The sequence below is a fragment of the Megascapheus bottae genome, chromosome 5, assembly GCF_031878675.1.
Source record: "Megascapheus bottae isolate mThoBot1 chromosome 5, mThoBot2.hap1, whole genome shotgun sequence".
Classification (NCBI taxonomy): Eukaryota; Metazoa; Chordata; class Mammalia; order Rodentia; family Geomyidae; genus Megascapheus; species Megascapheus bottae.
This window is the reverse complement of record NC_143513.1, coordinates 78,455,547-78,470,173: the sequence shown is the minus strand read 5'-3', so window position 1 is coordinate 78,470,173 and position 14,627 is coordinate 78,455,547. Positions and strand designations below refer to the sequence as shown.

At 36.0% G+C, this 14,627-nt stretch overlaps 1 protein-coding gene across 1 annotated transcript in view; it reads left to right on the top strand.

Annotated features, from left to right (window-relative positions):
* Positions 1–14,627, top strand: part of Tpk1 (thiamin pyrophosphokinase 1) — a 257,784-nt gene that overhangs the window by 104,092 nt on the left and 139,065 nt on the right. Inside the window, exon 5 of the mRNA XM_090333457.1 lies at positions 4,591–4,663. Within this exon, the coding sequence (XP_090189583.1) occupies positions 4,591–4,663 (73 nt within the window). The remainder of the gene's footprint in view (positions 1–4,590; positions 4,664–14,627) is intronic.

Sequence of the window (14,627 nt, the reverse complement as noted above, 5' to 3'; positions counted from 1 at the left end):
AAAATTAATCTTATCCCTTGAAGTGTGAACAATATGATCCACTCACCTCTGTGATCTTCATCATACTGATGAACATTTAAAGCATATTTTATAGCTGTTTTGTGTTTATTTTATTATTTAAAAAAACAACACAATCAACATAATAACATATTTTCCTAGAATTTGCCTTTCTTGTTAACATGTAGAGAATGTTTTATCTAGGATAGGAGACAGAGGTCTATGCATTTAAAATATATAACATCCTAAACAGGGCATCCTATGATTTCTTCTACTTACTCTCTGTTGTTGAGCATCCATCTCCCACCTTATAATCTTCCACTCCCAACTTTTTCTCTGCATGTCCTGGAACCTTTTATTAGTAGACAAGATACCCGAGAGGAGGATAGGTCTCATTGCAGCCTACATTCTGTTCACAAATCTACTGTGAGTATGCCATCATTCTCAGCTGGTCAACTTGCACTCTTTTGGCAATTCATTCCCTCAAAACAGTGTTTTCATTAGTGCATCTCAGCCAATTGTAGGCTGTTAGTTTGTGATTAGTGACAAGTACAGTAGGAGTTAAAATACAAACAAATGTCAGAGTCCTGATTGGTGGTCCATTTGTGAAGCCTTTGGGACAGCCTTCAGTACTGATTCAACCTCCACAGACTGCTGATAATAAGAGGTCTATTGGTGAGAAATGTGTCGGCGGCATCCCCACCTGGAATCAGTGGCTACACAACTCCACATGTTCATAGTCACTTGCTCTGTGTAGTCAGTCTTGAGAGTGCTAAAAATAATCTTCACATGCCAGCCATCATTTATCTCATAACTTAGCACCTCTCCATCGGTAAAGTATCATCCAAAATCTACACCTCTTCAGAATTCCCCAGTACCATGACAACCAGCTTCTCAGAAAAGGTGAGATGGGCTTTTAATTACAATGTCAGAAAAAATATGTCTCAGAAGTTTGAGAAACTACTATATTTTATGAGGAAAAGTTATCATTATTTTCGTCATGTCAGCATGAATACCAGGTGTATTTTTGGCCTGAGTCTTCTTAGGCGTAAGCATTTGTTCCAATTTGAATGCATATATGTTACAAAATGATATTAATGGAAGCTTCACTGAAGTTATCATTTATCTCCATAATTTTGTTTTTCTGCTAATATTTTATATGGAAATTGAAATGAATTTTAAGTGATTGCTTCCTTTCATTATTCATTATATAAGATAGGAGGAGATCTAATTCTCCTCAGATGATCTGTCCTAAAAGGACAGGCGCTCTCTTACTGCCCATGTATATCAGCTTTATTTTTCATTGTTATTTATTGTCAAAATCAATATGCTAGTTGGAAACTTCCAGACTGGCTCTACATATTTGAGGTTCTAAAATTTGTAGCACAACAAAAATCATTCTTCTTAGGAAATTGCACCACCAGTTCTTGTCCAGCAAGAGAGCTCTGAGTTTTAACTGGCCATTTTCCATGGTGATGCAAACCAGGCACAGAGAGTAATGCTGAGGGTGTATCTGTTCCAGTGGTGACTCACCCAGGTCCAAAAATGTATTCATTTCGCTATAGGTAAATGGTGGTGGGTGGAAGATTTTAAGAATCTTTCCAAATGAGAGAATATATTTAACAAGAAAAAATAGAAATAAATGAACTGTGAATATTTAGTTATTAAAGAGTTATAAAGCATAATGCATAAAAAATGTAAAGAATGAAATTGAAGGTAATAAATACAATATGCACAAGTTAAGGGGAGGAAACTTTATAGAAATATGTTTAAAACTGGACAAGGAGTTGTAAAACTACAGGTACATCTACTTCCTTTTCTGATTCTGGAATGAACTGAGATCTTTTGATCATAATTATATGAAGAATATTTATGAAATGAACTCATTAATTAACAAAAATTATTGGATCTACCTAAACCAACTCAGTAGTTTATGTGGTATAGTGAATGTATGCATGTGTGTGTTTCTGTTTGTCTTTATCTGTCTATCTAGTCTGTCTGTCTGTCTGGCTGTCTTTGTTATTGTTGTCATTGTTTTCCTGGAGATGAATTTGGGGCTTTATAAGCACCAATAAAAACTGCCTCTCTATCCCTTGTTTGTTTGTTTTTAATGTTTTTGTGTTATTTTTATACTGGTCCTGAGGATTGAACTCAGGGCCTGAGCACTGTCTCTGAGCTTGTTTGTTCAAGGCTGGAATTCTACCACTTAAGCCACAGTTCCACTTCTGGTTATGGAGGTGGGGTGGAGGAGGTACGGAGATGAGTTTCATGGACATTCTTGCCCAGGCTGGCTTCAAACTGTGATCCTTGGATATCGGCCTAGTGAGTTGCTAGGATAAAAGGTGTGAGCCACTGGCACATAGCTAGGGTCTTTTTGTTTGTTTTGTTTTTGACAGGATCTCAGTATCATAAATTCAGTGTTCTTCTGCCACTTGAGTGCTGATTCCAGGTGACAAGTGATAGAGATCTTCCTGGTAGAACTTTCTGTTACCATTTCATCTAAAGAGGGTACATAGCTTAAAAAAAAATTGACTCAACACAGCTCAATCACATCAGGTTTGACCTAACAAATATTTCCAGCTGAACTCAAAAGTATTAAAAAGAAATTGTATAAAGTGATACGGTTAGTTCATATTTCTTAACTCACTCTTGTTCATTTTACATATAGGAAATCTTCTGAGTCTGACTTCTTATTATATCTGTTGCCTTTATTCTGGCTTTGACTGTAATCCTTGACCTTGATCACCAGGACAGTTGTCCTTTGCTAGTAGCCTCTCATACATAAGTGAAGGATTAGGAAAAAATGTTTTGTTATTAAATATAACATGGCCCACTGTGTTCTTCCTTTCTGAGACTCCTTAAAATTTTTATGGGCTTAAAATCCTAACCCTAACCTTTACCATATTAATAGAATCTCTGCAGGGGCCTATGTCTTGATGTTTGTGACCTAGACTTGTCTCTGCATTCTGAGGCCTCATCTCTTTCCACCAGCAATACCCAGAGAAATAAGTTGTCCATCTCCCTGCAGCTAGGGACCTACTCCATTAGGTAAAGATTTAGAGCTCTGGAAGCAACATAGTACAAGTATAATTATTCTTTTGGATTAGGACATTAATTTAAAAAATGGATTTGGATCCACCTCTCATGTTAAATGAAGGGTAGATTATGTTTACAGGAAGGGAAATGAATGTTCCCTTAGTTATATTTTAATACATATTTCACAGGATGAGGAAACTTCTTACAGAAACATTGAGAAATCTAGGATAGTTTATCTGTCTACATTTAAGTGTATTTTAAATGTGAAAAACTCTACTAGGTCGTACACATATTTTATATAAAATCAATTAACAATGACTTACTAAACTAAATTAAACTAAGCCTTTTTAAAAAAATAAATCATTTAGCCAGGGACAGTGACTCACGCTTGTAATCCTAGCTACTCAGGAGGATGAGATCTTAGGGTCAAGGTTCAAAGCCAGCCTAGGCACAAAAGGACCTGAGACTTTTATCTCCAACTAACCTCTAAAAAAGGGAAAGTGGGGATGGCTCAAGGGTAGGGTAGTAGCCTTGAGCTGAGAGCTCAGTTACAATGCCAAGTCCCAGAGATAGGGTGGTAGCCTTGAGCTGAAACGTTGAGGGAACAGTGCCCAGGCCGAGTTCAAGCCCCATGACCCACAAAAAAAACCTCAAAAAACAGTCATTTAAAATATATATCAGGGAAGTGAATTAACATAATTACAAAACCATATGAGGCACCAACATCTGGGAACTTCTCTATATTGAAAAGTGTGATTCGTAGGGCATTTCAGCCCTACCCAGTGGCCTTTTATTTCTAGAACTGTGAAATGGATATTTAGACAATGTTTTCACGCCGACTTTTGCTTGACACAAAGTACTTAAGATCATATGTTCAGTGCCTATCTACTGGAAAAGCCAGGTGTTACTGGCTTACATCTATAATCCTAGCTGCTCAGAAGGCTGAAATCTGAGGATCATGAGTAAGAGCCAGCCTAGGTTAGAAAGGTTGTTGGACTTGTATCTTTAATTAACTACCAGAAAACCGGAAGTAGAGTTGTGGCTCAAAGTAGAAAGAGTGCTACTCTTGAGCAAAACAACTCAAGGACAGCATCCAGTCCCAAGTTCAAGCCCCACAATCAACCATATATATATTTTTATATGTGTGTGTAAATATATGTGTAGAGAGATACAGTGAGTGTTCTAAATTTGTGTGAGAATAAAATAATATAAAGATCTGTATATGTAGAGAATAACAGAAAAAATTCGAATTTACTATGTTTTTGAATTAGCAATCATAACCAGTAGGTTTCTTTAATATTTGTTTGTTAAACAGGACAGATGTAGACTGACTCTATCTGGTGGATATGTTGAGTAGATACAGAGTTTACCTTAATCACACAGTATTGAAGCCAACCATAAATAATATAATTTATTATTGTACTATTTGTTCTAAAATTTGTCTCTTTAGTTTGAGTATATTAGTTTTCCTTGAAGTCCTTATAATAGTAATAGCTTTAAATTTTTAATAAATAAAATATGCCATCTAGTTGTCTTACATGGTAATGTTTCTTTCAGCTTTTTGCCTGACTTCATCAATGGAGACTTTGATTCTATTAGACCTGAAGTCAGAGAATACTACACTCTTAAGGTAAACTGAAACTTCCATATTCAAGGTTTGATCATCTGATTGCTTTTCTCTGAAAATCTTTCTGATTTTCAGCTTCTATAAGGATTGAGAATCTTGTTGTTTCGTTTCATTCATAGTTACTTTGTTATTTTTGTTATTGGTATATGGATGGTCATATGCATTGAAAATGGAGATTTTTAAAAGAGAAATGGGAGCTCAATCTTGAGGAACCTTTGTCACCATCAGATAGGCATTAACCATGCATTTAAATAGGTATGTGTGTATGTACTATATAAATAATGAATATAAATAAATATACACAGAATATTGACACACTTATAATATTCTGTTGTTTTTTGCACCCTAATCACTGATGTATTTCACAGATAATCACTGTGAGCTCAATTAGTAAATATACTTTATTTTACATTAACAGTTCCCAATTAATATAATATAATCAAGTTGTATCTATTTTTGATAACAATCTCTGGTAAGCACAACTTTAAAACAAATTTTTGTAAAAGGCACAGCTGTGTGAGCCTAGAATTGCAGAACCAAAGTTTTTCCCATATAATTAAAAAAATGTCTGTTGCTCTGTTCTGCGTAATACTATTCATTAGGACTTGAGATTAATAACAGCCTGTTTATTAGGTTCTTATTTTTGTCACTATTGTGCAAATCTTCCAGAAATCCTTGCCACTTGAGGACATATAAATGATCTAATTGGAGATGATATAATCACATAAGAATGAATCAAGGTAATTAATAATTCAATGTTTCACTGGTTCTAAAAGAGAATACAGGGTTTTTAAAGCAAAAATTATAGCATTAGTAATTCTCCTCGCCATATACCACCATCGGTGTTATTCTAAGCTGGCATTTGCAATTTTCACATATTATTTTAAATGGAACAGCGTGCAATGTGCTCATAAAATTCAATTCTTTATACGTCTTGAGAGAGATAAGATAAATTCAAAGAAAGAAAACCTTGTATAGGAGGAGGGAAAGAGAAGATAAGAGATGAAGAAGAAAAGCAAATTGTAGCTGAGAAGATTTCAAAGCAGCATGGTTGTAAAGAGTGCTATTGTGGTATGCAGATGCTGGACTGGCAGTGGATACAGATCTGTGTATGTTCCATCTGCCCACCAGCTGATCCAACTTCCTTTCTGCAAATGAAGACTGTTCCCAAGTCAGTGTTTGATATTCATGCTCAATTACTTCAACATTGGCATGTTCTATTCAGTCCCCATAGCCTCACTTCTCATTAACTCCAGGCCTCAACCTGGTGGGGCTGGAAAGCCACAGTCTCTACTTAGGATGCACAGCTTTGCACATGCATAGATGTTAATTGTATTTTCAGGAGCACAGCAAACAGCAGGACAGGCAGGACAGGCAGGACAAGCATACAGAAAAGCAAGTGAAGATCTGGCCAGATGTGACTGATCACCTTGTCTCCCCAGGCCTGCTTCCTGCCTTGCCAAAATTATAACTACCATTGTGATCAGTTCTTTTAGATTCCTGAATGCATTAAAAATGTGAGTCAGAAGCCAAGCACAAATGGCTCACATCTATAATCCTAGCTATTAGGAGGCTGAGATCTGAGATTCACAGTTCCAAGCCCACCCAGACAGTAATGTCTATGAGACTTCTCATCACTTAACCAGAAAAAAGCCAGAAGTAGAGGTGTGCCTCAAATGGGAGAGCACCAGCTTTTATCAAAAAAATCTAAGCTAAAGTGCCAAGGCCCTGAGATCAAGTCCTAGTATCAGTACCAAAATAAATAAAGAACAAAATGGGGCTAAGGTGTAAGAAGAAGTTTTGAATTAATGTCTTGATGATGTTTACTTAATTTCATGGGTTTTATTCCTAAAGTGAAAGTAATTCTTGAGAGTGCTTCATCAATTTATTTTTTTCTTTTTTATTGTAATTAATAGAAGGGTTACAGTTATATTCACCAGATAGAAAGTGCATTACTTCATAAACATTGATACCCTTTCTCATGTTTTTGTCCCCATTTCTCTCCCCCCCACCCCCCTCACCTTGTCCCCCCCCTTCCCTATTCTATTTCAAATAAACAAATCTACTAGTACAACGATGTTCATTGCAGCACTATTTACCATAGCAAAGATATGGAACCAACCCAGATGCCCCTCAGTTGATGAGTGGATCAACAAGATGTGGTATTTATATATAAGGGAAATCTATGGTGCCGTCAGAAAGAACGAAATTGCCCCATTTGTAAGGAAATGAAAAGACTTAGAAAAAATCATATTAAGTGAAGTAAGCCAGATTCAAAGAAACATAGGCTCAATGGTTTCCCTCATTTGTCATAATCAGTAGAAACCTTGGGCTCTCCTAGCAGAGATTTGCAATAGATCAAAACCTAGACACATAAGGCTATATAGAATGATGCTAAATGAAAGGACCTCCAGGATATAGAAACAAAAGCCATATAACGAGTGATTGTTGTCCTTAATGTACTATGTTATCTCTCATCTCTTTTTCTGTCCCTTGGTTATCTCATATTGTTACAGTATTTCACCTGGTTATCTGATATATTGTATATATACATATTTGGTTATTTGAAGTTAGATAGGAAAGGGAGGAAAACAAGATGAAGGGCGGGGGTGGGGGGAGGGAAATGGGGACCAAGACATGAGAAAGGGTATCAATATTTGTGAAGTAATGCACCTTCTATCTGGTGAATATAATGTAACCCTTCTATTAATTACAATAAAAAATATATGAAAAAAACAAAACACTACAGGTTACTGAGATGTCAAGGAATTTAATAACCCATTGTACACAACATGAATCCTATTCAGGTCCTGAAACCCTTGAAAGCCCTATCTTGGCAGACTGTATTTTGAAAGGATGACTATCAAAATATATAACCATCCATTATGATTTCTTATGACTTAAAGATACTTTACCACCATGCTATGCGGATCTGAATTCTAGCTCTTGACTCTCTATAGACCTTAAAACTGCTATAGCCAAGAAAATGTGGATAAGATGCTGTGATCATTAAAAAAAAAATACAACTTCTAGCTAGCTTTCTTTCTCTCGTGGGGCAGTTTCCATTGGAATCCAGCCCCCATATTGTAAGGCAGTCCGTCCACACATAGCATTCAGGTTGGGAACCCAAAAGAATTCTTCCTATTAGGGGCTAGCCACAACCCTCAGAAAGGTGATAATCTTTGAATCTTCCCTGCAGGCCCTAGATGCAAGACAAGGCACAGCTGTACTTACTACACTGTTCTGATTTCCTGACCTACAAAAATGATAAAGATAATAAACAATTCCCATTGTTGAATCTGTAAAAAAAAATACCACATCTTGTAACCTGAAAGTATATTATATATGTATTTAACTTAGAAGTAAGATTCAGCTGAATCTTCTGCTGATTAAGTTGCATAGTTGATGTAGTTGATATAGTCAGTCCTGAGTGTTGAATTCATTGTTTTTGAACTTTAGGACATGTTTTTAGAGGACACAAATGATGACTGTTATGTAGTTAATGTGCCCTAAAGACACATGGTGAGTGTTTGGTTGCACTTTTGATAATGAAGATAATTACCATAAGTGAATGCAACATTACACACAATTCCTATGAGCCATTATCTCCCTCCTCAACAGTCTTTAAGCTTCCCTTTCACAAATGAAGAGATTGTCTCCACTTTTCCCATAAGCCCTTCTCCCAATCCGGTCTAGGCTTTTAGTGAAAGTAAGACTGGAGCTATTCTGGAAAGTAATATTTGGAATACTGAAATGGAACCAGGGGACTTGAGGAAATAGGTGGTATTGAGAAAGGTGGTGGAAAATAATAGGTGGGGTAAAAATTAATCAAGATGCATTATACTCATGCACTGATATGTTAAATTAAAATTCCTTTGTACAGTTACTTAAATAAAAGCCCCTAAAATCAGAGGTGAAAAAAAATAAAATAAATGATAAAAGTTGGTTAAAATCACTAAGTAGAACCGGGCACGGTGGCTCATGCTTGTAATCCTAGCTACTCAGGAGGCTGAGATCTAAGGATCATGGTTCAAAGTCAGCCGGGGCACTAAAGTCCATGAGTCTCTTATCTCTAACCACTAGAAAACTGGAAATGGTGGCTATAGGGGTAGGGTGATAGCCTTGAGCTGAAGAGCTCAGGTACATGCTCAGGCCCAAAGTTCAAGCCCACCCCACAAGTGACAAAAAAAAAAAATCACTAAGTAGATTGTACAGATAACATTTAAGCATATTTAAACTTTAAAAATGGTGTGCAAGTTTTAATTAACTCTAAAATTTTGCCTTTCTTTCTGGCAGCTATAAAATCACCAGTCTTTTCCCTTGGCCTATTTGTCTTAGTCCTTCCCTGCCTGGTTTTCTAATATTAATTCAGAATGAGAAATATGTCTTATAAATGTTCCCCTTGATAATTTAATTTTGTTTTCATTTTTCTGGGTCATTTAAGCCTTCTTTGATTCAAGGCAAAAACCATCTATTTTAGCATTTGTGATTATTTCATCCATCATAGGTACATATATTTCAGTTTTCTAAGAAGTTTGAGAGAAGCTATACTATCTCATTTAACTCAGGATGATTTCAGAGTTTGTAAGTCATCGTTGGACATAAGAAAAACAATTTTAAAGCCCGATTCTCCAGTGTTTGGGAAGACAAGAAATTGTGGTATTTATTCAGTATCTTGAAAAGTTATGGCATAACAACTTTTGTTTTCCCTTACAAATGTAGGTATTTTAAATAGTGGCTATGAAATGCTATAAATATAATAACAAAATTATAATCTAATATAAGACAGGATAAGAACAAATCAGTGGAGGGTAGTCGGTATCAAGACATGTGAAAGGGTATCAGTGTATGTGAATTAATGCACCTTCTATCTGGCAAATATCATGTAACCCTTTTATTAATTACAATAAAAATATATTAAATAAAGAACAAATCAGTATTTTGAATTCAGTTCTGATGAGGCAGAATGAGTGTGGCCTGATTTTCTTGTTCTCTGCCTCTGGCAGCTCTAGGATCTGTGCCTCTACTTTCTACACAAAGAATTGGGTTTGAAACTTGAACATAGCTGTACTTAGTTGCCCAGAGCCTCTCAGCAGGTAGGAGACATAGCCTTTGTTTCTATACTGGTAGTTAGGGTCTCAGAAAGTGAATCTTTCCAGTACCCCCAATTCTGTGGGAAGATTCAGAGTGGGGACCAAATGCATTCACACTGGGGCCTCCATCACGTTTCAGTTCTGAGGCAGAAAGGGGAAAACTACAAGTATCCGGCCAGACCCCAAGTTACCAAAACCTAAGAAATCTGATCAAGTTTTAAATTATCTAGAAGCTATTTGTATGGTATAGTGTCATCTAAGAACAGAGATGGTTCAGTAATAGGAATTAGCAAGATTATAGGAGACCAATATTCTTGTGATTAACACAGTCTGAGTTCTACATGGTGCAGTAAAATCTTAAGTCAGGAATAGGAATCTAGATTGAGCCTTAGATTTCACCTGTCAGCCAATCTTTCAACATTCTGGAAGAACACTGATTGGTAATGATGAAATAGTTACCAAGAATTCTGCCTCAGAGTTCCTGATTGAACCCTAGGTACAATCACAAGACCTGAGAAGTCATGGGCTCCAGTGTAAATGGCAAAGAACAGCACAAAGTCTGAGTTAATTCTAAACAACAATTTGTAGTACAGACATAAAATTACTATAGGCCATAAACTAGCACTAAAACTATAAATAGGAGAAGAAAATCCAGACACATCATTGTTTCTGTCTTTTATTATATCTTTCTGAAATGGGACAAATAGTGTTTATGGCAAATCATAGGAATTGTTTTATTTTTATTGTAAAGGTGACGGACAGCAGAGTTACAATTACATGAGTCAGGTAATGAGTTTATTTCTTTTTGAGCAGTGTCATTTCTTCCCTTGATTTCTCTGTTTTCCCTCCCGACCCTTCCTCCTTCACATGTGTGTAGCTCTTTTTCGACATAATGTCTAGTGAGTATCACTGCTGCATTTGTTCACCCTTTGTCCCTCCATTTCTGTGCCCAAATAAAAAAGCTTACATACAAGACAAAACATGTGGTGGTTATTGAAATACTTTTATTAAGCAAGTCTCTTCATGTCCTGTCTTTTCATCTCTCTGTCCTTCCCTCTATCTCTTCCTCCTCATCTTCCATCTTCCCTTGTTTTTCTTCCTCATTCTCTTCTTCCTCTTCTTGCCTTCTTCATCTTCATCTTCTTTGCCTACTTTCTCTCCCTTCTCCACTTCTCCCCTTTCTCACCTTGTCCTCTCTTCTCTCTTCTTCTACCCTCCCCTCCACTTCTACAACTTCACAGCTTCTTCCTCCTCCTCCTTCTCTCCCCAATCCCTGTCTCTGTCTCTCAATGAGGATTTAACAGATAGCCTAGGCTAACTTCAATCTTGAAACCCTCAGCCTCACCCTTTCTAGTGCTGTGATTACAGAGATGAACTACCAAGCCTGGCTGAATCAGTGGCAAGGCTATGCTTGGATTTTAGAATAGTGTTCTCAGCGCACAAAGATAGAGTAGCTCAACATTTTAAGCCAGTGTTAACCTTTAGAATTAGGAAATGTTATAAAGATTATTTCATCAGCAAAGAGGATCCCACTTATATCACTGAATAATGTCTGATACCTATAGAACTGAATTTCAGATACATTTTAGGAAACAGTTGAAGTATAACTTTCTCAAAGTCATCAAAAACTGACTTTTTGTTAGGATTTGAAAAGAATGTCTGAATGAAAAAATATTTTTAATAAATTTACTACTGGTGTTACGGAGACAATACCTATGTTTTAGTTTTAATTTAAATTTAATTTAAAGATGAAAACACAACTCTAACAACATACACCTGGAGCAGGGTGTATGGAGAATAGAATTCTAGCAATGGGCAAGTGTGAGTGAAATAACTAACTTAAATGTGGCCATTGGTGGTGTCCATTTTACTGTTTACTTTTCTTACAGAATAGAGTTACATTGCTTTCTTTAACAGTGTAAGTTGTTTTTTAGCTGTTATTTTACATTTATGAAAGTCTTATAGCTACATCTGAAAACAAATTCTGTTTTATAGTCCTGACTCCTTCAAATGCTGATACAATGATCAAACAATAATATATTTTTTTCTAGAAACAATAAAGAACTATTTTAAGCTGATATTTTGTTTTTCTTTTTAAAGCAAACTGCAAATTATATATTGGGCTTTTGAGTCTTTTGAATCTATTGTCTCGTGATACTTTTTAACAATATTTCTGTTCAGTTCATTTCCATAAGTATGTAATTTATGTATGTAATTGTAATTCATAATCAGTCACTTAGAATATTCTTTTGAATTTGATAAAGCCTTCAGTTTGATTCTATTTAAATTTCATAGACTGTCTGCATTAAAAATATCTGCATTAATAAACTTAATCTTATGAATCTTATTACCTTCTGCTCTCACTAGTGTCTCTTTTCTTGTTCTTCGTAGTCACATGCCCACTAATTTTAGATGTGGTAAAATTAATTCTGAGGAAAATGGCAAACAGGACTGCCATAAATTATGAAGAGTTATTAACACACTTGACTATTATGCCAGACAAAAGTAACTACAAGAAGTATAAAGTTCAACTTTATCTTTCTATAGATCTCTTTTAAGAAGTATAAACAAAACAAAGAATTCTGAGTAGAGTAAATCTTTGCTTAGGACTGAAGACTAATTAATGTGTGCTGAGATATAAAGTTGTCACAAAGGGAACTATACCCTGGCAGCTTCCACTGACAGCTGAGTGGCAGGTTCTTCACTTGATATTCTTACGCTGGCTGCCTATCCTTTATTAGCATCCCACCACGAGAATGAAGAGATTGCCAGAAAACATCACAAACATGTACCTCTTGAATGTGCCTTAATTCTTACGCCTCCCTCAATTATAGCCTTTCAATTGACTTGAATGTCTGCCATATTTTTCAAAGCCCATTTTGTTGAATTTATTTAATACACTGCAAGCATTTGAAAAAGAAGAGCCTCTGGCCTTTACACATGAGGACTCCTACACAAGGCCCAGGTAGTCTCCACTATACCTGTCCTCCTCAGTCTTCTGTATTGCAAGCTGTGTTCTCCAGGGCCTCTGCTCCATCAGCCCCCATTTGCCTGGCATATAGGCCCCAATCTTCCATTGTCAGGTGCTGGGTTTTCTGTCCTTTGTACTTGTTTCCAGAGCTTGACATAAAGAATGTTCTCAGCCTGTTCCTCTCATCCTGTTTTCTAGAAAAAAAGGCATCTTCAGAGGGCAGGAGTTCATGTTCATTCACCCTGGCATCCTTGGTAGTTATAGGTTTCTCAGGGCAGAGCACATGAAGCAGGATCAGATCCTCCCTTTACAAAAAGACCCTCATGATGCTTCACATATCTATTTTTTTCTGTTACTTTGTGACTTTTGACGTGCCATTTGTCCCTTTTCGAAGTAAGTCTGTCCTGAAGAGAATTATATCCTAGTATGTCTAAAATGTATTATAGCCAAGTATGTCTATCTACTACATAATAATGCTTGGTAGAGTATATTGGTGTCCAATCAGTGTAAGCTTATTTCACAGCATAAGAAACTGAAGATAGATGTGTAGACTTTTGTTTTTTACAATGTGAAGAGAAAATAACCAATTCTGAAAACAATGAAAGGAATTTTTTGAGAATTGAAAATATATGATGTATTAGTAATGGTTATGTTATCATACATCTGTTCAAATTCATACAGGGCATGGCACCAAGAATGGTATGTGTTGTGAACTGTGGACTTTGGATGATACTGATATGTCACTCTGGGGTCATCATTTTAACAAATATACCACTCTATTTCGGGATCTGGGGTGCATTCATGTGAGGAGAGGCACTGAATGTTTGATGGCAGAAAATATAAAGGATATCTCTTACTTTTACCATGAACCTACTCTCAAAATACTGTAACAGTAAGTTACATTTCTCAACTTGTTCATCATATAAACTTGAAGAAAAGTTAACTCAAATAATTTTCAGTGCTTCCATGATACCAGTTTTATATGTGCTCTCACTCATACATTCATCTACCTTTAGGTTTGTTAGAATTGCTACTGTCTGTATCTCACAGGTTAACGGAGGTACAAGAAGCTGAACGTTTTGTCCCTTGGTTTTCACAACTAGAAAAGATAGGAGTGGGATTCAAACAGCTGTCTTTCCACAGAATCCATGCAGCTTCTAGCCACATTATTTATACAAGTAATCTAGGTACAGTGAACCACTGATTGCATTTATAGAAAATTTTATGCCTGTGGAGGGCCCTGTTGAGGATCCCCAAAGTCAGCCCAGGGACAGCCTAACCAAGCAGGTCCTTCTGAGGAAAGCAGATTTGAGGCCTGCTGTTTTTACTGGTTCTGCATGCTATTCCACTTAGAATTCCTGCTTTGCTTTTAGGAAAGAGGCCATCATTTAAAACCTCATGCTGTTCTAGACACACTTGACTTCCATTAAGAGACCAGGTGGCTTTCATGGAAAAATCCTATTTTATTCAGTGTTCTTACATTAGCTTGCAATTTGAGGCATCAAAGGCTACACTAGATCTGGGCACTTTTTATGTTTTGTTGAAATGCAGATTTTTAATATGGTTAAATGAATGGGATTTATAAATATATGTATATATACACACATGTACATGTATATATACACATATATAGGCGTACATGTATATCATATAGTGTATTATATATACATATTGTATACATATATACCATCTAGAAAACCAGAGACTATTAGATTATATTAGGCAACATTCTTATCTCCATCAAGGGATCATTATAGACTGATTCATTTGATGATTTGAAAACAAAAATTTTTTAAAAAATAAACCTTTTTGTTTGGATGAGTAGAGCTGTTTGTAGAAGACTGGCAATTAAAATTAAGTGAACACCTTAGAATTCTTTACCAAATAAAAACAAAGTGGGAGA